General features: G+C 38.7%; 1 protein-coding gene across 1 annotated transcript in view; it reads right to left on the bottom strand.

Annotated features, from left to right (window-relative positions):
• Positions 1-3,008: 3,008 nt before the first annotated feature.
• The window catches only part of LOC140233622 (uncharacterized), a 38,129-nt gene continuing 16,911 nt past the window's right edge, over positions 3,009-24,226 (bottom strand). The window contains exons 2-5 of the mRNA XM_072313723.1: positions 5,965-6,086; positions 4,759-4,893; positions 4,226-4,524; positions 3,009-3,351 (exon numbers count right to left, since the gene is read on the bottom strand). Coding sequence (XP_072169824.1) covers positions 3,009-3,351; positions 4,226-4,524; positions 4,759-4,893; positions 5,965-6,086 — 899 coding nt within the window. The remainder of the gene's footprint in view (positions 3,352-4,225; positions 4,525-4,758; positions 4,894-5,964; positions 6,087-24,226) is intronic.

Here is a 24,226-nt window from a genome sequence, read left to right as displayed (position 1 = left end):
ATATGTATATGCATATATACATGCATACATATATACATACATATATGTGTTTGTGTGCGTAGGCACGCAAGCAAATTGTATGTATCTATGAATGTATTATAATATGTATCACGTATATGTAAGCTGAAATGTCTTTTTGAATGAAAAATGCATTATTTTCCTTATCAAAACTGTCATGTTCAAAATCAAAATAGAAATTACTGTTCTTTTGACTAATATTTGTCAGTTTATAAAATCATAAATTGATATACAAGATTGAATTTATGTTAAGTTTCCATTACGAGTTTTGCTTCTGACGAATTTCACTTTTAAATAGATATCGTGCTGCAGAGCTAACCCGTATGATGAGCACTGGCCACTGTTATTAATAGAATTGCCTGTACATATACAACATATACAGCGTGTCTTCATTTGACAAAGCTTGGGTACGTTTTGAAAGAAGCAGGAATCAACTCTTCATGCAACTGATTTGCTTCCGGCAATATTCAATCTTGTAAATATTCCGTTCAAGCCTTTGTCAAGATTCTAAATACATTGTATAATGTACATTCTATGAAACCACGTTGAGTTCATACGACCTGTGCAAACTGGTTGTTTATCACTTTCTTTTACATATTTTTGACATGATATGCACACGGGAAATTGTACATAAATTCTGTTCGAAAGAAGGGAATTTGTTTTTCCGATAGATTTTATTTACAGAGTCTGTGTTTTTCTTTTTACTTTCCATGAATAAGATCCAATGCTCGATCTGTATTATCATGAATAACAACAGCAAATGTTCCTTCTTTTTTACATGATGTTCATTATGATTCAGATCGAGCTTAGTTATCACGATCTCATTCACGGAGAGTAACAGCAAAAAGAACAACCTGTAATGTTTTTGTAATTGCAAATGCAATTTCTGTTATACATGCAATGCAGAAAACACGAATGGAAACTTAGATTTGAAAAAAAGAAGAAGAAAGAATTGAGATTAACATTGTTTCTCACATTTGAAATGCATTTTTTAATGATCATTGCACTCATATCGAATACACAGTCAAGAATAGATGAACAATGGCTATTTTCAGACATTCTAAGCATTCAATTCAGGTTATAGGTATATCTCATGACAACTATGAAATGACACAAAATCATCTCCTTAAAGGTAGGATGTGTACTACAGTGATATAAGGAATGTTTGAAACTCGGTAGGTCAGGAATGTCACACCTCAATGATAACAGCTTGCTACGTATAACGCATTTTCTCTTTTTTGGATATATGGGTTTTGTTCGCCACTTCAACAAAAAGTGGAACGCCGTACTTGGCAAATAGTATTTCCACTACTATTAACGCAAACGAAACTTATGTGCAAAAATCAGCGAGGCTAGTATGTAACTGAAATTGACTAGTGGTATTGGTCACTTACTGATGTGTGAAATGAGACTGTGGTACTTGACCAATAATATTGTTACTTAGCATTAACTTACATTTACATTTCATGCGCGTGTGTGTGTTGTGCGTTAAAACGGCTCAAGTATTTGCTGGAAATCCCAGGAATTTTCTATTTTTTTCCCTGCTAAACCCGTAAATTTCTTAAGAACAGAATGTTTATGCATAAAACATTAAAATATAACCTTGACATTATTTCAGTGTTGTTGTATTTCAGTTATTAGAAATTGGAGGAACGGAATAAAATCGAACGACTGGAAACTATTACGAAAAACATGGTGAAAAAAAAAATGACGATACTTTGTAACCCCCTATTGCCGCCAGTGTCTTTCTCCTTCACTGACTGATTCCACACTACAAAAAGCTGAACAGACTGATACTTGTTTCAAACTCTACTGAACGTTATTTTGACGTATGTAGACATTATCGGTCGTACAGTATATTGGCATGGAATCTTACCGACATCACACAATCCCAAAACGGCATTTATTGCACGGGTTAGTTTTCTCTGATTGCAAATTGGTATAAAGGATGATGATAATGCTGATGATGCTGCTGATGATGATGATGAAGATGATGAAACGGCATTTACATGGCGCCATCAATTAATGTAGAAACATTGAAAGGCGCTTAGCTCCCACAATACAAATACAAGGAGACAATATGGTAAAGAACCATAAAATAATTGAAAAACTTTACCGAGGCTCACCAGCGTATTTCAGTATTCATGTACGATAACCGAGATACACAATATTAATTATGTCCTGCAGTTCAAAGCAAGCAATCTAAATAGCATGGCCGTCGGCTGTGACGGTTATAGGGATTATAGATATCTATATTGCACACAAGTGTATTTGGTTATTTACATTCATATCTCAAGGCGTCGAATTGATCACAAACACATTAGAAACAAGATGATATAGATAGCTAAAAATTGACATTTTTGTACAATGTTTTATATACAGAAGACATGGAGTGACGGCGATTAATGACAAAAGCAGAACAGTGTCTTATACATCAATCATTACTGTGCGTGCAAACATATAACTTAAAGAATTTCGCAACTTTTTTCTTTTTCGTGGTTAAAGCCATTTATTTAGGTCATCCTGCATCAACAGACAAATTTCAGATTTTGTTAAACCTCTTGAAGTATTGTGGACCAAGAAGATGAAACGATGAAAGAGAATTAAACAGGCTACAGATATTTCTCGCCCTCAATTGGGATCATGTCACCACAATATCTTAGTCTCGTGGTATTTGTACTTCAATTTCTCATAATTTTTTCTTCAGTCTCAAATAGCGACTGTATAGGGATAATTAAACTGAACAGATGAGATTGTGTCGCTGGAAAGCGTAATCAGTCTGTAAATATGCTCCTTTGATTCGTTGTGAGTTGTTACGTCATACGTGACAAACAGTAGGGGTCTACTGGTATGAACACAGCTAGAATTAGTGATGGCTTCGCTCTGGTTGTCAGGTGGAACATTGTGCTCCTGTGATCTGTAAAGGCTCGTCTTGCTGATGCGAGAATCATTGCAAACATCCCTAGATAAAATGCAACCTGTCGACTTCTCTAATTGACGCTGACGAATTCATCTTGACTTGGTGGGGAGTCGGCAGACCTCTCAGACACTGCCAAGTCGGAGACATGGTCTGCAACACGCATGCGCAGAGAAGCCACACCAAAACCGCATCGTTTCTCCTCCTCGTCCAGACAGTGAGAGGCAGGCGATCCGGGCTTCGGGGAGTCCGGGGGACTTCTCGGCGAGTCGGGGGTGTGCACGTGGTGCTTAGAAAGCTTCATGCTGTTGCACGTGGTTGTGGTGGCGGCGGAGTGTGAGATGCAGCCACAACCTGCCGTACTTGCTGGCTGGGGGAAATGCAAGTGATCCCCGAGGCTGGAGCCGCTGATGACGCTAAACCAAGACCCGTTAAAAGAAAACAAAATCGTTTAAAATCAGAGTCCTCGGTTTGATTTTTGTATGATCGAAGTATTCTGTTTTGGATTATGCACTGCAAGTTGATGGAAATTGAACAATTATGTCTCGGGCATGTATAGAGTGAGGTGAGTTGACACAATCATTGCCAACTTAAAATTTTATTTAGTTAAAAATTGATAGTCGGGCTTATGGACCTTCATTTGTTCACCATTGATCCCGAGGCACCCCTTGTCGAATCCCCAGTGAAGTTCATAGGAACTAAGTAGGTGGAGAACAAGCCAACTCTGTACAAGATGTAGATTGTACTATCTTCGGCGGCTATAATGTCTAGCGTACAACGGATTGCAAACAAATCTCGTTTTGATGATGACATAAACAAAATGTACCGAAGGTTTGCTTCAGCCGTATGTGTGTGTGTGTGTGTGTGTTTCATCGCTTAGAATAAGGAATTAAAATCTGTCCACAGAATGTGAACTATTATGTTTTCTCTGTATTCTTTTCCTTTTCTTTGTTTTACTCTGCTTGTCTATCTTCGCCCTTTCGTTTTCCTTCCTTCACCTCCCTTCCCCTTTCTCGTCCTCACATTCTTCTTTTTTTCCGATCCACATTAACTCTCTATTTGCTGGAATCACAATTCTTACATGGTTGATACCACCATAACTATTATCAGAGGTAAGCCCTACGGAAATATCAGACTATAATCTTGACCAAAGACCTGATCGTAGCTTCCAATTGCAAAACATGAAGAAAATGACGGGAATCGTCTCATATCACTTTTTAGTCAAGCCCGCAGTGTATTTTCATGATCAGAAAATGAAGCTCGGAATGAAATGTGATATGGAGCACCCACCTTCCCGCCAGGGACCGCTGAGCTAATCTCGCCACAGCCTCATTATACAGCAGGCCTGGCGCCAGACTGTTCGGAGTAGCCAGCGCTGTTGCAGCCGCTGCCGCCGCAGCCGCCGAGCTGGAGCGAACTCCCCTGGTCGCAGCGGCGAAGTTTCCTGCTGCTGCGGCCGACAGCCAGGCATTGCCGTGAAAACCAATGTGATTCGGGTATGCGTTTATCTGCCGAGTACGCCACGGATCGACACCCAGTCGCTGTCGGGCCATTTTCCGCCACTTGGCTCGGCGATTTTGGAACCAGACCTTGAGATGAAAAGAAATTAGATGGTTGGGCAATGTTGGTCTTTTTGTTTTGGCAAGAATGATGAAGAAAGGGATTAAACATTAGGGCCTAATAATATTAAACAAAAACGCAATAATGTGATACACTTCACATCATTATTGCTTGACATTTATGACATTTGATTTTCAGTGTCGACATGGAATTTTGATGTGATACGACAAAGAAAAAGAAATCTTGATATATGAATGTTTTACCTGAACTCTGGCTTCAGTGAGATTTATGCGCATTGCGAGATCCTCGCGAAGGAATACATCAGGGTAATGTGTTTTGGCGAAGAGTGTCTCAAGCTCACTCAGCTGCTGTGGAGTAAATGTAGTCCGATTCCGACGCTGTCAGTAGGCAAAAAACAAAACAAAAAAACAAAAAAAAAACAAAACATAAAAAGGAAACGATGATATATATTATGGTACATTCTGACTCCATTCCTCTTTGATCTCAAGACTCAGTAGACTTTGTGGTATACAGCAAATTAACTACATCAAAGCTGAACATTCATGTTTTTAACATCATTAGAACCTAAGAATAAGTTCAACTTTACACCTTAATCGTGTGTCACACTGGGAGCACCGTTACGAGTGTAACTTTACATCTTTCAGCAACATGTTCAGACCAGTGTCACAATAAGAGCACCTTTAAATTTGCAACTTTGCAACCTTTCTGGTCTGAACGGTACAAGGTTGCACCCGTAAGGGTGCTCCCATTGCTTGACTGGTAAAGGTGCGAAGTTGAACATCTTTTCTTAAGTGTAGAACACACACACACACACACACACACACACACACAAATTATTGTGCTCATTGTCAGAGTTGGTGCATAGTGTCAGATCTTGGTTTTATGAAAACTATGGGCTTGTGCTTGATAATTTATGAGTATCGTCAATTTGGATGTACCAAATGTCCCTTTTTGTGGTTTGTGTGATGGGCTTTGATTCTGTCCACATTATGAATGATCTACAGCATAGTTCTAATACTGCAGGGGCCACGGAACCATAGGGTTTAGGAACTGCAGAACCCTCCTCTCCCAATGTTTTTTGGTCTGAAAAAAAAAATGAGAAAAAAGAAAAAAAAATGGACCCCCACAAAACACCCTTGACTTTCCGAAGGTTCCATCCTTAGATTATTTTAAGCGGGGGGGGGGGGGGGGGGGGGGAGGGGGTACCATTTACTTTGTCGACCTCTAACCCCACCCCCCCCCCCCCCATGAACAACCTTCCGCGGCCCCTGATACGTTAATATGTGTTATGAAGTCACAGAACGCAGGAAGGGTGAACGATTATAACAGGAGGGACGAGAGAGATCTGCGAAGTAATGTGTAATAGCGAAATAATATCATATCAATCATAATAATGGTGCTGTCTGAACAATTCCCCGAAAATATGACATGAAAATTTTGGTGCTTACACAAACCTGGCGTCTGCGGTTGTAAGCAAGCTCGTCCATAAACAACTCCTCGCTGAGACTTGACGAGAGACTAGGCTGCGGACATGCTGGTGCAACCAACGGGTGACCAATGGCTCCAGAGACTGGAAATATGGAAATATCACAGATATATACAAGAAAAAGTGAATGAAACAAAATGACTGATAACGGACATTTACCTTACATTGGGAGCTAAATGTAATAGCTCATATAGCTTTCTTGAAAAATGCGTTAGAAGTTATAGTGGACAGTAGAACTTTGGCAATTTAAAAACGAATTTGACTACTACTAAAAAAAAAACAAACAAACAAACAAAGTTGCGCGGAATGCTGTTGAAAATCTACTAACCAACCCGTAAAACTAAATACGACTGATCTAAAACCCTGAAGATATTCATTACTGGACTATGAGGGATTAGCATGTTACGGAAGAGAATGCAGCGTCATTAAACAGATTTTTTTTTCCCCCAAATGGGTCAGTTTCCTACACAGGTAGATGCTAAATTTTCAGACTTGCGAATCCGTCCAGTTCAATAGTTTCTAAAAGGTTATAACCTAAATCATGTAGAAACTATGGAACTGGCAGCTGAATTTTATGGCAAGAAAATAGAACGTTTTAGTAATTTCTTGATATGCTGGCCTGTATTCTGAGTGACTCACTTGTCAAGCAAGCAAATCAGGAGAACACACCACAAAATGAATGAGGAGAGAAGCAGATGGAAGAAACGAAAAACAAAACCAACCAAATGAGGACTATCCGGCCAACCAACGGCTGCTCGCCTTTGCTAGTCTGATGACAGTTTGGCAAATGATGAAGTTGAGGCCTAGAGCATTTTCTTTTGTGAAATAATTAGTTTTCTTTTAACACCGTCTAAATCTCGGCTCCAATTCTAAACTTATTTCGTTGTTTGGTTTGGATGGGATTCTCTTCCTCCATCCCACTCCCTTTCTCTTTCTCCCCCTTTCTCTCCTCCTCTGCCCACTCTCCTTCATTTGACTTTTTTTCTTTTCTCTTTCTTTCTTTCCGTCCTAACTCGATCCTTTTGCCTTCACGAGCCTAAATAGCCACTTGTGTCGGCGAGGATTACACGTATGTTTGTTCAGGTAGGACGACTGGAGTTTTATTCGTGTTTTTCTCTCCTTTTAACGCGCTTCTAAGTCTCTTGCTGCTTATAAAGCGCACATGGGTGCTGCCTGTTGAGGAAAACATGTCAACTCGGAGTACGGAAAGAAAGTCAAGAATGAACAAAAACGACTATATTCTGGAACAAAGGCAAGCAAATCTTATTTAAAAGTTAAACTATGATCATCTTGACAAAACTGAGTGGCCTTTGATTGGCACTGGCATATGAAATTTTGCGCTATACAGTACTGGAAAATTCGAGCACTGTCTGATGAGAGAAAAGCCCTTTAGATCACTCATTACGTGGGACAGCTGTGGATCAGGGAAGCGAGACGAAATACACAAGCAGCTTGTGGTCGGGAATCTCATCCTAATAATTCCTTGTCCGGAGGTCCACTGTTCAAGAGTCCTGCGCTTGCAAACTGACACTATGCCTAGTAGGTCCATGCAGGGCTGAATGGGCAGCAAGACAGTCTGAGCAAGGAGGTACCAAGGAGGTACTAGGCGAGCTCGCCTAGTACCTCCTTGGTCTGAGTAGGGAGATGGAGGAGAGAGCAACATCTCCGTCTTGGGAAACGAGTATCGGTCAATAACGGGTGCCGGATTGGAATGTGTGTGCTCAGTGAAGACTTAAGGAGGCGAAAAGTGAAAACAGATTTTATAAACATCACTAGTGTAGCAACGTATCGATGGACACCTTAATACAAATTTGCTTGATTCAGTTTCTGAGAAGTAATGAGTCATCGTGTCCACAATTTGAAGTCATTCCAGATTGCGCTGTATGTCATGATAGCCATGAATGGAAGACATAAATATTTCGACAATCATGAATGTCGTTCGGGTACCTTTCGTGTCAGTCTCACATTATCTATAAAGTTTTTTTTTTTTCTATTTGTTCTACTTTGATAGTTAATACATGCACAATCCTTAGATATTTTGAAAATAACTTCTCACTTACATTTCGTTAAGGTGAAGTATAATCTCTAGAGTCATAGTCTTTAGAAGACCATTTCACTGTAAATCACGACCTAGTTTCAATGAATAATATTGACATCAACAAAATATAGAAAGGTAAATTGGGTGAACAAATTATTCTTTAAGAATCGGATAGTGGCAAGCATTATTGTTATTGATTTTTTTTCCTTTGGTCATGTCCAATGTTCTGAAATGTTCCTTATACAGGACTAATCATCCCTCTCTTTTTCAGAAGGGCTGTCGTAATTTGATGTCACGTAGCTATATTTGTCAACTAAATATCCTGAGGATATAACATTACCCGCCTTGATAATGATATCTAATTCAAAATGGAGAGCTTGCATGCTCCTCGGCTCGTCGTGGTGTCTTCGTGTCGTTAGTGGTAGTGTCGCCCCTAGCACTAAGGATCATTATGTCTTAGAAAGAAATATCACTCATGGTGTAACAGGGCAGACCCTGATAAACGAGACCGACAATATGAAATAGAGACAGTAAGATGAAGATCAGCGAAGGTTTTGGAAAGAGTATTCAAAGACATGGAATAACGCGCACCAAATAACAAACACACACACACACGCACACCAGCGACGAATATCATCCCTTGTTCGGGAGAAAGCGAGAGCTAACTGCTACACCCAAACACCATGGAAGGTATCCGTTTAGATCCTTATACGTGGTGCGCTGTGGTTAAACAGTCCTCAAACAAAAAAAGCTTATCTTCAGTCACAAGTGAAAAACTGATTTGTTTTTGAGAGGGAAAAAAATGTGGACTTTACGCAAGAAACGTATCGATATCGTGACAGAACGGATATTTTGATCCTCCTCTTGGAAGCTTTGTTATTATTTCTATTCCATTTATACCGTCTTTTGAAGCTTGTCTAAAGAGAGAGAGAGAAAAAAAATACCCCCTAAGAATAACAGTTTGTCCTTTTTTTGTTTGGGGGGGGGGGGTGGGTTGGTATGGTTAATGGTTTATGGAACACCGAACTTGAATGTGACCTTTAAATAAAAAAGCACGAATGACGAAATTCATTGGATTAATTCTCCATTTAGCATTTCAGTACCAAAAAGTGCTTATCTTCGACATCAGCTGTCGAAGGAGCAAAAGTTTTCATGGTTGGGAGTGAGTGAAATGAACAATCTTTCCAAAAAAAAAAATCTGGTGACAATGAAGCTTTTTTATATTAAAAAACGGACAAAAAGGATGAAAAAGGAGAAAAGGCAAGAAAAAACCGAAGGGAAATGGGAATAGGAAGAAGAAAGAAATAGAAAGAAGAACAAAGATGAATGAGAAGAGGAAGGAGGAAGATGAGGAAGAGTTGTTGATAATGATAAATGATGATAACAAGAATGGTTCATCTATAAGGCTTAGATAAAGTGGGAGGCAAAAGTAATACTTTAAGTATCTTAAACAGTGAAAAGATGATAGAAAAGGCAAGAATTACCTTTTTCACCCTTGTTAATGTCTGATATTCTTGACATGCGGACTTGTTTTTTGTCTTTTCCCTGTCTGTTTGTCTGTTTAACTGTCTGTCTGTCTGCCTACGTATGTGCCTGCATGCTTTTCCTTTTCTCTTCATTCATCCGGCCCTCTGGAAAAGTGTCCCTTCCTACACGCTACTTTGAAATCAATTAGCGCTGATGAAACGCCGGAGAACGATACCACACTGGCGGGAAAAATGAATTGTAAAATACCGGACTGATGCACGGAGAATGAATTACCATTTATTTCGTTGTTAATCAAAACAGTTGGCTAGCGCATTACAACGGATTTGGAGGAGTCAGAGTTACATGAGAAGGGGCCGTTAGAAAATAGGGAAGAGAAAAACAACAAAAAAGTTATATTTCTCTTTCCCTCTAAATTACAGAAATGGGATGAGGTGCAATTAGAAAAGTGATCAGCCTACTCTATTTACGTTTTGGAAAAGAACGAGAGGAGGGAGAGAGGGAGAGAAAAGAAGAGCGAGAAGGAGAAGATTCAAGTGTGTGTTTTTAGTATTTTAATCAACCCCGTTATTTATGCTCATTTGGTCAGATCATCTCGAATTGTTTAAACAGACAGCGGGGCTGGCCGGGGAATAAATCGCTCCTCAAACGAGCAGAGAATGAAACGCAAAACCCGCGAAGAGTATAAATATATATAGTTTCGCCAAAGTAATTGATATTTTATCTGAGAGACTTATTAGGCAAATTGAACTTCGTTGTCGATGGCATTCTTCCACTTCTTCCGTCTCTCTCTCTTTCTCTCCCTCTCTCTCTCCGTCCTTCTTCCCTGTCCATCTATTTCGTCTGTTGCATATTTCCCGTCGGTGCCCAAAGTGTTGCTCGAAGCACATCTCAACCCGTCTCTATCTATTTCGTAATAAAGTCGGAAAATAATTGAAACTTATCCTCCGTTTTCCTGCCCTTTTCCATCTTCTCTCGAATCTTCAGATTGCACAGAGAGAAGGAGAGAGAGGGAGCGAGAGAATGAGGAAAAGGAAAAGAGAGAAACAGAGAGAGATTGAAAATTTCTTTTCAAGAAGATTGGATGGGCTTACATCGCAGACACGGAGGAACAAACAGGGTTTGATATTCTACTGCCTTGTTTTCTGATTCTTTGTTGTTGTTGTTTTGTTATATCCTTGCCGTCCCGGTCATTTTCTCATAGGGTTCTCTGAGTTTTCGATGCCCCAGGACGGAAATGAAAGAGGAAGGAAAATATTCAACATGGTGAGAACGTAAATACATAAGTGAAAATTAGGTAGCCATAGAAGCCATTAATTAGGCGGTTGGTTGCCGAAGGCTCTTGTAAGTTTTTGGAATAAATGTCGCCTAAATATGACGATCGTCTAACTCTGGCAAGATTGTGTTCTGAGGCTGGACAGGCTGATTTATACAGACTTATTACAAAACTGTTGTACATAACGACAAATTTTTCTTGCACCTCAAAGTGAGATTCATGTTTATGATGCAATTCATTGTGAATTTGATTTCAAGTCAAATTCCTTATACCTTCTTCCGTAACACATTATGTTGCTTGCCCATCCGCATGCTGTGTAGTTCCCCTATTCTGCTTTTAGAAGGTTGGTAGTCTTGTAATTTTCTCCTATTGCGTGATAATCAGCGCATGCGTGCTACGCCATCACCTTTATGGATATTAAAAAAAGGCAGGAATTCTCGTGGCCACTGTTTATGTCACGCCAGGAGAATATCAATCAAATATAAACAGTTTGACAATCATTCCGCCAGATTAACAGGCCACGGGCATATCCTATTTGGCAGGGAAAACCAATCGGGGGAAAATAATCATCCTGATTGCTTCGCAGAGTTATTGTTTTATCATGATCACGAGCCAATTTGGGGAGTTTGAAGGAAAATGCCAATGCGATCTTGCTCCCGCTCACTTCGCCAGACTTTCTTACAACGCTCAACAACACTTCGCCTTCAGAGATCCATTGACAGTTCAGGTTTACACGCTACTTCTTATTGCTGACCATTATATCTATTTTTCCATGTCTCAACTTCTTTTCATATAACTATTTATACACTATGAAAACAAAAAACACGTTTATTGTTATCATAATACAAACACAAGGATATTATTGTAATATATGTGTGTGCGTTTGTGTGTATGTGTGTGTGCATGTTTGTTTATGTCCCACAATATTGCTTTTCTTGCTAGTAAGTAAGTTAACCTGTCTTGTAGTTCGATGAGCAATCTCAAAACAAAATGCAGTATCGACACTGCTATGACTCATCACTCATCGGAAGACATAACTTCAAGTAGAATTATTCCATGCTGTCTCTTCTGCCAACATAAATCAGCTGATTGAAATAGAATTACCTTTCCCCTCTTTATGGCTTATTTACCGTCGTTTTTGCACATACTTTAGCTATACAACCGTGTTAGTTTATAACTAATCTAAATGAAAATGAAAATGAAATTCTATCTAGCTGTTGTTTGTTTCAGTAATCGGATGCAAATTGATAACTCGAGAGATTTCTGCTTCTAAAAATTCCAAAATTCAAAAGTTAGAAATCGCTTTTGAACCTTGAACACTACTTTCAGAATGCATAAAACCGAGATGCACAAATATCTAACGAATCATTGTTCCCTGATAGCAAATAAATGCAAGCAAATAGCAAGCAAACGTAAAGAGAAATCTGGCTATTGTTATTTCCTCATTTCACCACCTGTTTAGACCGTAACGTGTTGCAAATGAATAACAGATGAAGGAAATGACTACTTGCAATTTATGAATGAAACAAAAGCCTTGCCAATGAATGGGAATTATACGAAACCTTCTCGAATAAAGAGCAAAGACAAACAAAGAGATACATATTTTGTGTGTAATGACGGACGGATATGGATACTCATTTGCAAAAGAAAATGAAGATAGCGAGGATATTAGGGGTAATGCGGTGATTTCAGCTTTCCGCTTTCAATCATCGGCTGAAAGTGAGTCGAACTTGCGGGAATTACTGCTGGAGAAGCGGAGACTCGTCTCGGTAAAGCTCTATACGAACTGCGAGAAGAAGTTCCACTGAGGCTTGTGTCTTTAGGAGGACATGTACATCTTACTCTGATCAGTCACAGGGTGCAACGTTAAATCTTTAGTCGCTTTAACATTGTTGTTGAGCAGCTTTTGTAAAATACGTTTATGTACCGGTATATTCTTTTTTTATAGTTTTGTATTATGTAGCGTACAATAGTTTATGTATTGAGTATATTGTGTTATAGTATTGTATTACAGTTTTGTATAATGTGTACTCTCAGTTCCCCGTCATAACTACCTCTTCTGGAGCGTAAGCAAAAAAACAAAAACAAAAAAAAAAAACAAAACAAAAAAACAACCCCCCCAAAAAAACCTACCAAAAACAAAAAACAAAAACAAAAAACAAAACAAAACAAAAGCAACAACAACAACAACAACAACAACAACAACAACAACAACAACAACAAATTTTCAAGTCAACCAGAGCTAAAAGGAGGTAACACGGAGAAGTAGAAAAATAGTACCATAAAATAAACCAAACATTTCATTTCAACTTGCGATTTATGTCAAAAAGTAAAAGAAAAGAAGAGATCATTAAAGGAAGGATTGTGATAAAGATTACACAATACAATGAAACACTCTAAAATTGCCATCCTTCGTGTCGAAATCCTTTATCTTGTTTTAACGCAGATTTGAGTTAAAACTGCCTTTATTGTACGTAAATCAGAGAAAAGATAAAGAAAGAAAAGTTAAGAAGAAATAGACTAGGTTAGTATTTTAGGCGAAGCACTTACTGCCAAGTGGACATCTGTCTACTTAATATACTAGTAGTTCCAAAACAAAATTGTATGAGTGGAGCTATTTTAATGGTCTCCTAAATCTCATTGAATTTCTGTATACTTTCAATATTCTGCAAACTTATACATTTTTTTTTTATACATTGTGATGTAGTTTATGCATTCAATTTCTGTAAAATATTATTATATTTCTGCTGGAAATGGAGGTATGCATGGATGAATGAATGAATAGAAGAGAAACTGAAATGTATGTCATCTATTCATTTCAGGGAGAAATATACATACATTATACTTTGTCATATTCTATGTATATAATCACGTATAGGCAAAGACATCTATGTCATTATATGACATCAATAGGAGGAGAAAGGAAGAGAAAGATAGAGAGGGAGAGAGGGAGGGAGGGATTGATGAGACCATGGCTGCTATTCAAGAGTGTCTGAGTTATTTTGCTTTTTTCTTTTTCGAAAGGGGGTGAACACGCACACACACACACACGCGCGACACTCCGTCATATAGGGGAGGGGGGGGGGGGACAAGAAAGAAAAATGCTCGGACTGGTTCCTTTAGATCATTCCAGCTTTAGATCACTCCAGCGATCTAATATTTCATCTTAATTCTTATGGACATAACCGAAAAGTACTTTCTTCCATGCAACGTAATCATCGAGATGAATTATGGTTCTTGAAAAGAGAGGGGAAAATGAAGCAAGAGAGAGGGGGAGAGAGATCCCCAGGACGCTGCTCTCAGATGCAAAGAAAACTGATCTGCTTTCAAGGAATTGATGACATTTCATGATCCACACCGAGATGTCATCGCCACCTGATCTCGTTTCTCGTCGGGGATTTTCTCCAAAGAAACACGTTCGGAAAGCAAGACACATTTCCCAATTGGCCACGGTCACTGGCAGTGTGCAGAGTGCGCCTGTTTCAGCGTTACGGATTCTGCCAATCGCTTAGCGCGTGTCATACCGTGCGCTAATCGCGCGAGCTCTGATGCGACGCCCCTTGTAATTGGTTAAAAAGCCTTAGAAAAAGCGTCTTGGGTGAGAGATTGAACCAATCGCTTAGCTCGTTACGCCAGTCATTAGTGAGTAATCGTTAGTGCACCGCCCAAGCCCTGATGAACGATGTTTACGCATTGGTTGGTAATGACACCGTGTTTAAAAGATTTGTGGGAATTAAAAGAAGCTCTCAGAATATTGAAGCCGGTGGCTAAATCATTAAAAAGTGACGATTCTGTTGTTTCAGAGATCGGGGGAGATAAATTCCAATCTGACTCGTGATGAATTACCCTATTTCTCTTTGCCGTACTCATGATATTCAAGAGGTATCGCCTATGTATGAGCCAAATATCGTAGACGCAATAGTGACACATCCTAGTCTTATAAAAGAGTAAACGATGACTTTAAAATGTCTAAAAAAAAAAGCAACCCTCCCCCTCAAAAAAAAAAAAATCTACTCCAGGCAGTTTTCCTTGTTCTTATTTGATTGACGATTTGAATAAATTACAGTCTTTTCTTCTGTCTAACCATCATTGAAAACGCGGATCTAACAGTTTGAAGATCTCTGTCGTGATTTCCAACATAAAGCTTTCTTTCTGGAGACTTACTTTGTCAAGTTTGTGGCCTTAAGGTTTGTGGTACACAAGAATAACATGCAGCAGAAAAGTACACCGCATTTCACGGTAAAGTTTCCCTTTCCCTCTTTACAAAAAAAAAAAAAAAAAAAAATATATATATATATATATATATATATATGAAAACAATTTCCAACAAGAAAGAAAATGAGTTTCTTGACCTCCATTCAAGGTCAATCCACACTTATCAATTCCAATCAGTCCATTCTGCCTGTAAATTGGCGCAAAGCACCATACAACCAACCGTCTCAAGGTGACAGCAATATGGCAATGAAGTTTGAAGAACGATGCCAAAATGATCTGCGGTAGGACGGACAGCAAGAGAGAGATAAGACGGCAATTCGTGATGTTTTTAGTAAACTTGGTAAACTTTATGTTGGCCCAAATCATCCGAGTGACTCAGAGCAGGATCTCTTTCGTGGAGAATGGGAAACGACATCTTATTATATAAAGCAGTTTATCTCAATGCCACCCCCAAGCTTGACATGGGCCGTTTTATGAAGAGTATATAATTGATTATATGGTTGATTTCTAGTGTAAGTCTATGACAGCCTGTGTGGTAAGGAAATGCATAATCGATTACATCTTTTGATAAAACGAGGCCCAGAAAGATACAATCATCAGTCACGAACCAGTGAAACAAAGCATTGCATTCTATGCAATGTTGACATTATTAGGAGAAATGATCAACAGTAAAGTAGGAACAATTTTAGTGACAACTTATTAAAGAGTTCTAAAATAAAATCATTGATTAGGATAAGATAAGGATAACAGAGTGTTAACATTGGCCAGAACGAAAAAACAACAACACAAACAAACAAACAAACAAACAAACAAACAAACAAACAAACGAACGAACGAACAAACAAACAGAGAAACAAACGACGACAACGACGACGACAACAGCATCAAACCGTGATAAGCATGATCATTATTCAAGGTGGTCTCACCACAGGTTCAATTTTGTTGAGTTTTTAATTATTTTCTCTGCCTCATGATGCTCTGAATTCAAACAAAACTGCAGCAAGTTTCCAATCTCTCACTGGATGAAATGATTTTTCATAGGTGACATATTTTCAGATATATCAAGAGGGAATTTTCACAAATAGAAATGAATCTTGATAGATGAGAAGGAATTTGCAATGATAAAGCAGAATATTCGCAATTTTCCATAGGTAAAAAGCAGTTTTCATACATAAAAAGGGATTTCATGAATACGACGCACTGCTTTCAGAGAGGCCCGAGTGAACCTTATATACTTTCTTCCCTATTACTCTTTAAAAATTTGGCTGCTGATTAAAGAGAAAGATAGCGAGAGAGACACACAGAGAGAAGAAAGTACAGTAAACCTAACTATCTTCTTTTACTGATCTTATCTGGTAAGAACATTGAATGCATTACAAACAATTTGCCTCCAATTTCAAATGATTAACTGTAGAAAATGAACTCCCGACGGTTCGAGTCTTACAGAAGATGTATCTGGGTGTAAAACAAGCACTGATTGAATTGGCCAATGTGCCCCACTTATCCCTACATTGTGTGCACAATTGCATGATTTCCTTACCAGCTGAAGAATTTTCATCAGAGATTTTTTGTCCATTATCCATAAATATGATTGATTCACCAGATACGTACCTGATTGAAGTGTGACTGATGTTTCCCTTTACTGTTCAGACAGTGACATATAGTTGACGCAAACTAAAAGTCGACTAACTACATTTCACTTCGAAGAATTTACCTTGAGTTTTCAGCTTTTCCCGTGTTTACGTCATGTTTACAAAATGACAGGCTGAGTTTTATCTCAGTTTAGTGTCGTTTCTGACACTGAGCGCCAGTTGTCTTTATTTGGCGTTCAAGTACATTATAGTAAACGTTAAGGATATTATAGATAAAGACCATGCAGGGTATGTATATTACTGTTAATTCTTTGATCAATCATGAAACGTGTTTTTGATTCAAAGAGAACAAAGCACACATGACTCATACTAGACGTTTCAGCAATGAGAGATTCGATGACCAATAATACAGAGGTCAGCAGAAGTGAGATTTACATTCACTACTTAACTGAAGTATTTTCTTTCTATAGTCAAACAAGGGAGCAACACGTGAAGTGTCTATACCATGGAAACAACTGGTTTTCATCTGGTGCTCAAGCTGGAAGTTCACTTTAAGGAGTCTATATAGGAACGCATGACACTGATGATTAAAACAAACAAACAAACAAACAAACAAACAAACAAACAAACAAACAAACAAACAAACAAACAAACAAACAAACACACACACAACCAAACCAAAAAAAAAAAAAAAAACGTGTAATTTCTGCCATGAATACAGATTTGACTTATTCATATGCTTTCAATGCGAAAGTAGTAAAATGATGAAATGTGTTAACATGTACCTATAAGATAAATAATGCTGTATGGCGTGATAGAAAAAGATAGGAAAGGAAACTTGTATGTCTTCGAGTGACGTTCCCTTTGACTTTTTGAATAGCTTTAGGACTAATGTTTACCTGGAAACATGATTACTATAATTGTGAAACGTATTTGAAACTGATATGCTATCATTACCATAGCTCCGTACCTTACGTCTATAGTAAAGATTTTTTATTTACTTAAACAGATATGACAACAATCTCTTTGAAATTCTCTTTGAGGCAAATGTGGCACATAAAATGAAAATGAACCACTTTTTGTTTCTTGTGAAATACGCAGTTCTCGATATCATTGTTCGAAAGAAAGTGTTTCTCTACTTAGTGGGACATTTTGTTCTTTCAGTTTTTGTTTTCGTTTTTGCTTTTGATAGATTTCAGATCCCTATTCATTTTGACAAGTTACTGTTGCTAGAGAAATGAAAAAAAAAAAAAAAACCCGAAACAAATGGATAATAAAAATTTGTGGGAGCCGTCGTAAAATCCAGCCCCTTATGGTTGTTGAAATTGAGTTTGACTCGGCGGGCAATTTGGTACGGGTTGTTCCGATTTCCCATGATCCTTTGTCGCGGCAACTTCGGCATGTTGCTTGAAGAGGGATCCTGTAACAAATTAAGCTCGCGGATAAAAATAACATTATTCCCCCGATTTGGACGCATTAATTTGATACATGTGAATCTAGATGGCTGTTGAAAGATGGGAGAGGCAAACTGTACTACAGTTTTTCTTTGTTTCTTGAAAGTCTTTGTTCTAGCTGGAGGAACTGGGAAAATGTAAGGAACAATTTTATGATTGGAAAAAAAGAAAAGGACAACAGGGTTTAATATAACTTCAAGGTGTTATCATCTGACATTTAGTAGAAACCTCCAAAGGTTAATGTCGTTTGGCCATGAGTTCATTATAGTAGGCCTACTGAGTCAGTTAAGTTTAATTTGATCGGTTTATATTTGACCCATATCGTAGGATTTAGAAATTGAGAAATCATATACCCTGCAAATATCACTTCATATAATTTTTATAGTTTAAAACCTAAAAGAATAAGTTTTCATTTGTGTTGCGTTAGGTACTGTGACATTAGAAGGTCCTATAAAATGAGTATCGTCAAATTTCTGCAACTCTCTTCATTCTATAATTCTCTTATTTCTTTGTTTGTCTGAACACGTGTGAAGATATTGTCGCTCTAAGAGTACCCATTGAATATTTATCATGTTTATCAGTGCACGGTGCAAGACAGTCTTGTTAATGCCCTGCCTGACGGCACATCTAGTAACATGCATGCAAGATTACTATGATTCCTGGGGCTCTTCTGATTAATGCAGTAAAAAAAAAAATGAAGTGATCATGCATTTATTCAAAATAAAATGATATCTTTTAAACAAGACTGTTAGCAAAATGAGACAGAGTGTATTATAAAACGCTAGTCGGAGAGCAGTAAATGGACTATGTCGACCTGAGAAAATGGGTCAGGCACGTGAGTTTTAGTGTTCCTTTTCGACAAAGGAGACAAAAATCATGACCGCCTTTCCAGCAAAAACACCCCATTCCGCTTTCCTCGCTTTACTACTATTGTTGTGAGCGTGGGGAAGAGTGAGAGCAGGGTAGGGGGGGGGGAGGGGGAGGGGGAGGGGGAAAGACGAAGAAAGAGGGAGAGGGTGATCGAGAGAAGGAGTTGAACAGGTGAAAGAGTGAACAAAAACAAAGAATGGGGCCGAATTCGTTCTAGTTCGAAGTGTCATCGTCGTTTGCCCTAGTGAGCAAGCATGGTATGATGATTTTGAAATGCAGGAACATGGTTGGGGGTGGGGTTGGGGAGGGGATAAAGAGGGATATGGGGTAAAATGTTAGTGCTATTTGTATACGTCATGTCGGCCACGGCAATCACGTTTCAGGCCACCGTGGACCAAACGTGATGGACGTGAGACAACGCGGTGGGACGGGATGGGCAAACGTGACGGGCCATGGATGGGGTGTTCGATTGTTAAACTGTCAAAAAAAAAAATTTGTCATGGCAGTCCGGTGCTGATGACAAACTCAGAAGGCCGCAATAAAACGGGATGAACGCAACGAAACGTGGCATCACGTAATAGGCCGTAACAAAACTTGAGCACGGTCTGTAGTGTGACGCGACGGGAAATATTCGTAGTCTAGCCCGGGAGTCCAGCCTGCCCAAATGCAATGAGAACGAGGTTTGATAGCTTCATGTTCCCTGGAGCGGGGACTGGAACGAACATTGCAAAAGGAGAAAAGGGAATAATATCCCCACCTGTACGCAGGGTTCACTACGTTTCGGGCAAACGCTGCTGCCGTGGCCGCCGGGAATATGGTATCACGTAAACGGCCTAAGATGATATCCATAATATTCTCTTAATTTGGGGTAAACAACTTTGAAAGGAACAAAAACAAATATGTCTCCAAAAGAGAATTTCGTATCAAAAAGGCATCGATACGAAAATATGGCCAAAACAAAGAGTAACAACCTGAGACAATTAAAACGTGAAAGGTTGTGATCATGAACTGAAATTCCGCAAGTCTACTAACACATCCCATGTTTGGAACGTCTAATTTGCTGCAACGGATTTATGTCACAATCGTATAAAATCGTCCAGAACACCTCATTTTTTACTCCTTCAACTGCCATCACTGCCACATCCTGATGTTGAAGCACATTGTCACCTCATGATGACTCTCATCTATGATGTAGTCGTCCAACAGCAAGGAAGTTGAATTAATGGGGATGGCTAGTAACTGATCAGTGGGAATCAGTGGGAATGTTGGGGGATGATTGTTCCAATCCTTGTGGGATTCATTTAAGAGTACATTATATATCTATTGTTGTGTGAAAATTATTTGCTTCAGAATGGTCTCATATTCAAGTCATGTGCAATTTAATGTTTCCAGGTTAGCACGTCTGTACAGTGACCGGGCGATTAAATTGCACATTACTTGCAATTACTTACAATAGATACACAATGTCTCTTAAATGTATCCCACAAGGATTGGAACAATCATCCCCCAGCATTCCCACTGATTCCCACTGATCATTTACTAGCCATCCCCTTTATAAAGCGATTTTGAGACAAAGTAGGTTTCGCATTTTTGTCTCCAATAGAGAATCTTTTTAGTGACAGCACCACAATGGCGGCTGAAAGTGGGCACCGAATAGAATGTCGTGGTCTCATGGTAAAATTTCCTTTTTGAGAATACACAAAGGAGGGATATACAAACTGGACGAAAAATATCAGTGACAGTTTGAACCGAACATTAGTAGAGCAGATAAGCCGAAGAATTGTGCAAAATTTGACTAAAGCATGAAACTTTCACCATTGTTAGTACATGCTATAAGATTAATTTTAAGATCGGGAGGTAAGTCTGAATTGACCTCTGATGACCTCTAGAGGTCAATGACCTCAAAATCTAAGAAAATTGATATTTTGCGTCATTGGTTAATGATAAACACAGTAATGATGTACTAAAACTTAATATTTGTCACAGTGAAATTGTCTTTATGTGCCACAGAGCCCTGACAGGTTTCTACCTTTGACCTCTGATGACCTCCAGAGGTCAATGACCTCAAAATGTCAGAAAATTGATATTTTGCATCATTGGTTAATGATAAAACACAGTAATGATGTACTAAAACTTAATTTTTGTCACAGTGAAATTGTCTTTATATTCCACAGAGCCCTGACAGGTTTCTATCTTTGACCTCTGATGACCTTCAGAGGTCAATGACATCAAAATGTCAGAAAATTGATATTTTAATGCATCACTCATAACTGAAACACGATAATTATGTACTAAAAACTAATTTTTGTAAGAGGAATTGCCTCAATGTTCCACTGAGCCTTTCGAGTCAGATTTCTACCTTTGACCTCTGATGACCTAAGATGACCTATGATGAGGCCAATGACCTCAAAATGTCAGAACATTGATATTTGGTGCAATTGGTTGATGACAAACATGATTTAGATGTTATATTCATTTGTATTACAATTGAATTGTTTTCCTATTCCACAGAGCAAGAGAAATTACGTGTCTCTACCTTTGACCTCTGAGGAAGGTGACAGGTCAATGACCTCAAAATATCAGAATATTGATATTCTATGTATAGTCAATGGTCAACTTTGTAATACCCGATGTACAATCATTTATGCTATAATAGAAGAATCTTGTCATTCCATGGAACATTGGTCATTAGCCTGTGCATTATATCCAACTTTGACCTCTCAGGACAATGAGAGGTCACTGAGGTCACATGTGTAGGCTTACCTGTATTGATGTTTGGCTTCATTGGTTTAATCGTAAATGCTTAATCATGTACAAATCATGCACTGATGTTTTGATCAAAGTATGTATGCATATTCCACAGAGCATTGGTTTATAGTAACAGGTCTCTGAAATGTGAGAAGTCAATTACTTCAGAAATAAGCTTAAGTTTCTTGAGTGATGGCAGTGACCTCAAATACAACTGTTATGTTTGGGTTAGTTATGTAGACTAGCAAATATAGGCAAATATGGCCATTATCTCGACACTCGAGGAAAACAAGGCCCACGAGACTGATATACAGAGTGTTTAATCTATTCAGTGTAAGTCTCATAGATCTTTTCCCCCATTTGTCGGACTCATTATGGGACTTGTTTGCCTAAGTGTCAAGCTCATGGGCAATATTTGCATAGTTTCCAGCTGGTGGGCCTGTATTGGCCAGTGTAAAGCTGGTGGGTTGTTACAGTATGACTGCGATGAATGACTCATGGTCCTGGAGTATACAGTCCACAGCTGCGACATCATGGACCATCTTGAAAACTTCGACATACTGTGAGGCCCAACATGCATTCTACATGAAGCAATCCTGTGTATTGCAATTAGCTATTGCCATCCGAGACCTACCCAGGGAATAGATAAGCATTCATGGCAAACCATGGAGAAAGCGGATTGTGCAAAATATTTTGGAGTTCCAATAGGAGGCTCAGCTGGAATCAAATCGCCACAGCAGCTTAAAAAGGTTATACTTCAACCAAAGACCCTCTCCAGACGAAGATACGAGTATCATAAAGTTCAGGTGTTTTGCTACTCCATGCCGCTCAGGACTGGCCTGGAATATGCATGCATCATCTGGGATCCATTCACCCAGGTGAAACATCATGAAGTTTGGAATGATCCAGAGAAGATATGCACTCTTTAGCTGCAATGACCATCATTATGCAAAACAAGCAGTGTTACAGCCACACTTGAAAAACAAAACAAAGCAAAACAAAACAAAACTACAATGGCAATCCCTGTAAGAAAGTACAGCTCAGGCAAATTCAGCGATGATGTTCTACATCAAGAACCCCACAATATTCACTCCGCAGGAAGTTGTGGCTCTATTGCTGCATTCTTCAAAAAGGGCAAATGACCAAAAATGTCAGGCATCATTTGCAAGAACACAAAGTAGGCCTACTCCCAAAAAAAGGTGGCGGCTACTCTCGGCCACTGTCTCTTGTTTTTTCTTTGAAACACTTCAGGAGAGAGATACTCAATATTCAGCTCTGTTATTAAAGATACATATGTCTCTCTTTTTGTTTTTGCATTTGTTTGTTGTTTTTTGCTTCATATAGCTCTTTGGATACCTTCTTTAACCAATTAAGAAAAGGCTCCATGGCAGAATATTACAAGATTACACAGTATAATTAAGAAGAAGAAGAAAAAGAAGAAGAAGAAGAAGAAGAAGAAGAAGGAGAATAGGAAACGAGATCTGCTGTCAATGATGCAGAGCCAATACCAATCAGTTCCATGGCAGATCTTAGTCGGCACTGCAAAGGTTTGGATGTCTCTCTCTGTTGACAAAGGATATTCTAAAGCTCCAAGTAAGTCCATGGGGTGGTTTACATTGTCTGGGCATAGAGGGTTGGGTTGGGTATATGAGGATATGATGCTTTGTTATAACAATTAGGTCTGAGATATCTATTTTTTATGTTTGTTTTGACCATCCCGCATGGATCTCTAACGAAAAGGAATGATAATGTGTTAGACCCAGCCGCCACCGTGTTTTTTCAATAGATTTTGATATTACAGTGTAGTTGAGAAAAAAGTAACCGCTCATTGTCCTAGATGGAAGTCAAAATTGAACTGTGTGTGGAATACTCTGCATACAATTTTGGACACACACACACACACACACACACACACAAAATGCATTTTTTAAAAATATGATTATCATTTCATAAGCAGCTGGCCATTACAAACCAATGAGACCAGACATCAATATTCTTACATTTTGATGCATATCTTTCAATATCCTCCAGGGGTCAGAGGATCATCGCTAATGTTCATGTGAAATGAGTACACGCCTTTTGAATTGCTCACTTTTATTGCTATAGAAATACACAATATGTGCATCATGTCAATCATTAAATATTGTATCAGTTTCATTTTCAGTCTTGGATTATTTTTTCTATGTACCCAAAATCGTGGCAAAGTAAACAACTTTCACATCAAAATATAAATGAGAATACTAAAAAAGAAATAGATGTAATAACGTGCAAGGCAAATACCAGGCCTACATCATCTTAAGGTATACAGGTGAAGGAAATCACCTTATTGATAAACAATTAACTTGACTGGGATAGCGACCACTGAACAATATTGTTTCTTAAAACTCTCTCTTCTTTTCAACAAGTGGAATAAAACACATGCACATACCGGGGCATCAGTTTGGAGGAGGGGTGGGGTGGTGGCAGGGATAGTTGACCCCCATCCCATTAAATTCTGAGATGTGGACTATGTTTTGTTGTTGTTAGTTTTTGTTGTTTTTTGCTTT

This window comes from Diadema setosum, chromosome 10 (genome assembly GCF_964275005.1).
Source record: "Diadema setosum chromosome 10, eeDiaSeto1, whole genome shotgun sequence".
NCBI classification, from domain to species: domain Eukaryota; kingdom Metazoa; phylum Echinodermata; class Echinoidea; order Diadematoida; family Diadematidae; genus Diadema; species Diadema setosum.
Note: the sequence above shows the minus strand (reverse complement) of the source record. Positions and strands in the feature narration are given on the sequence as shown.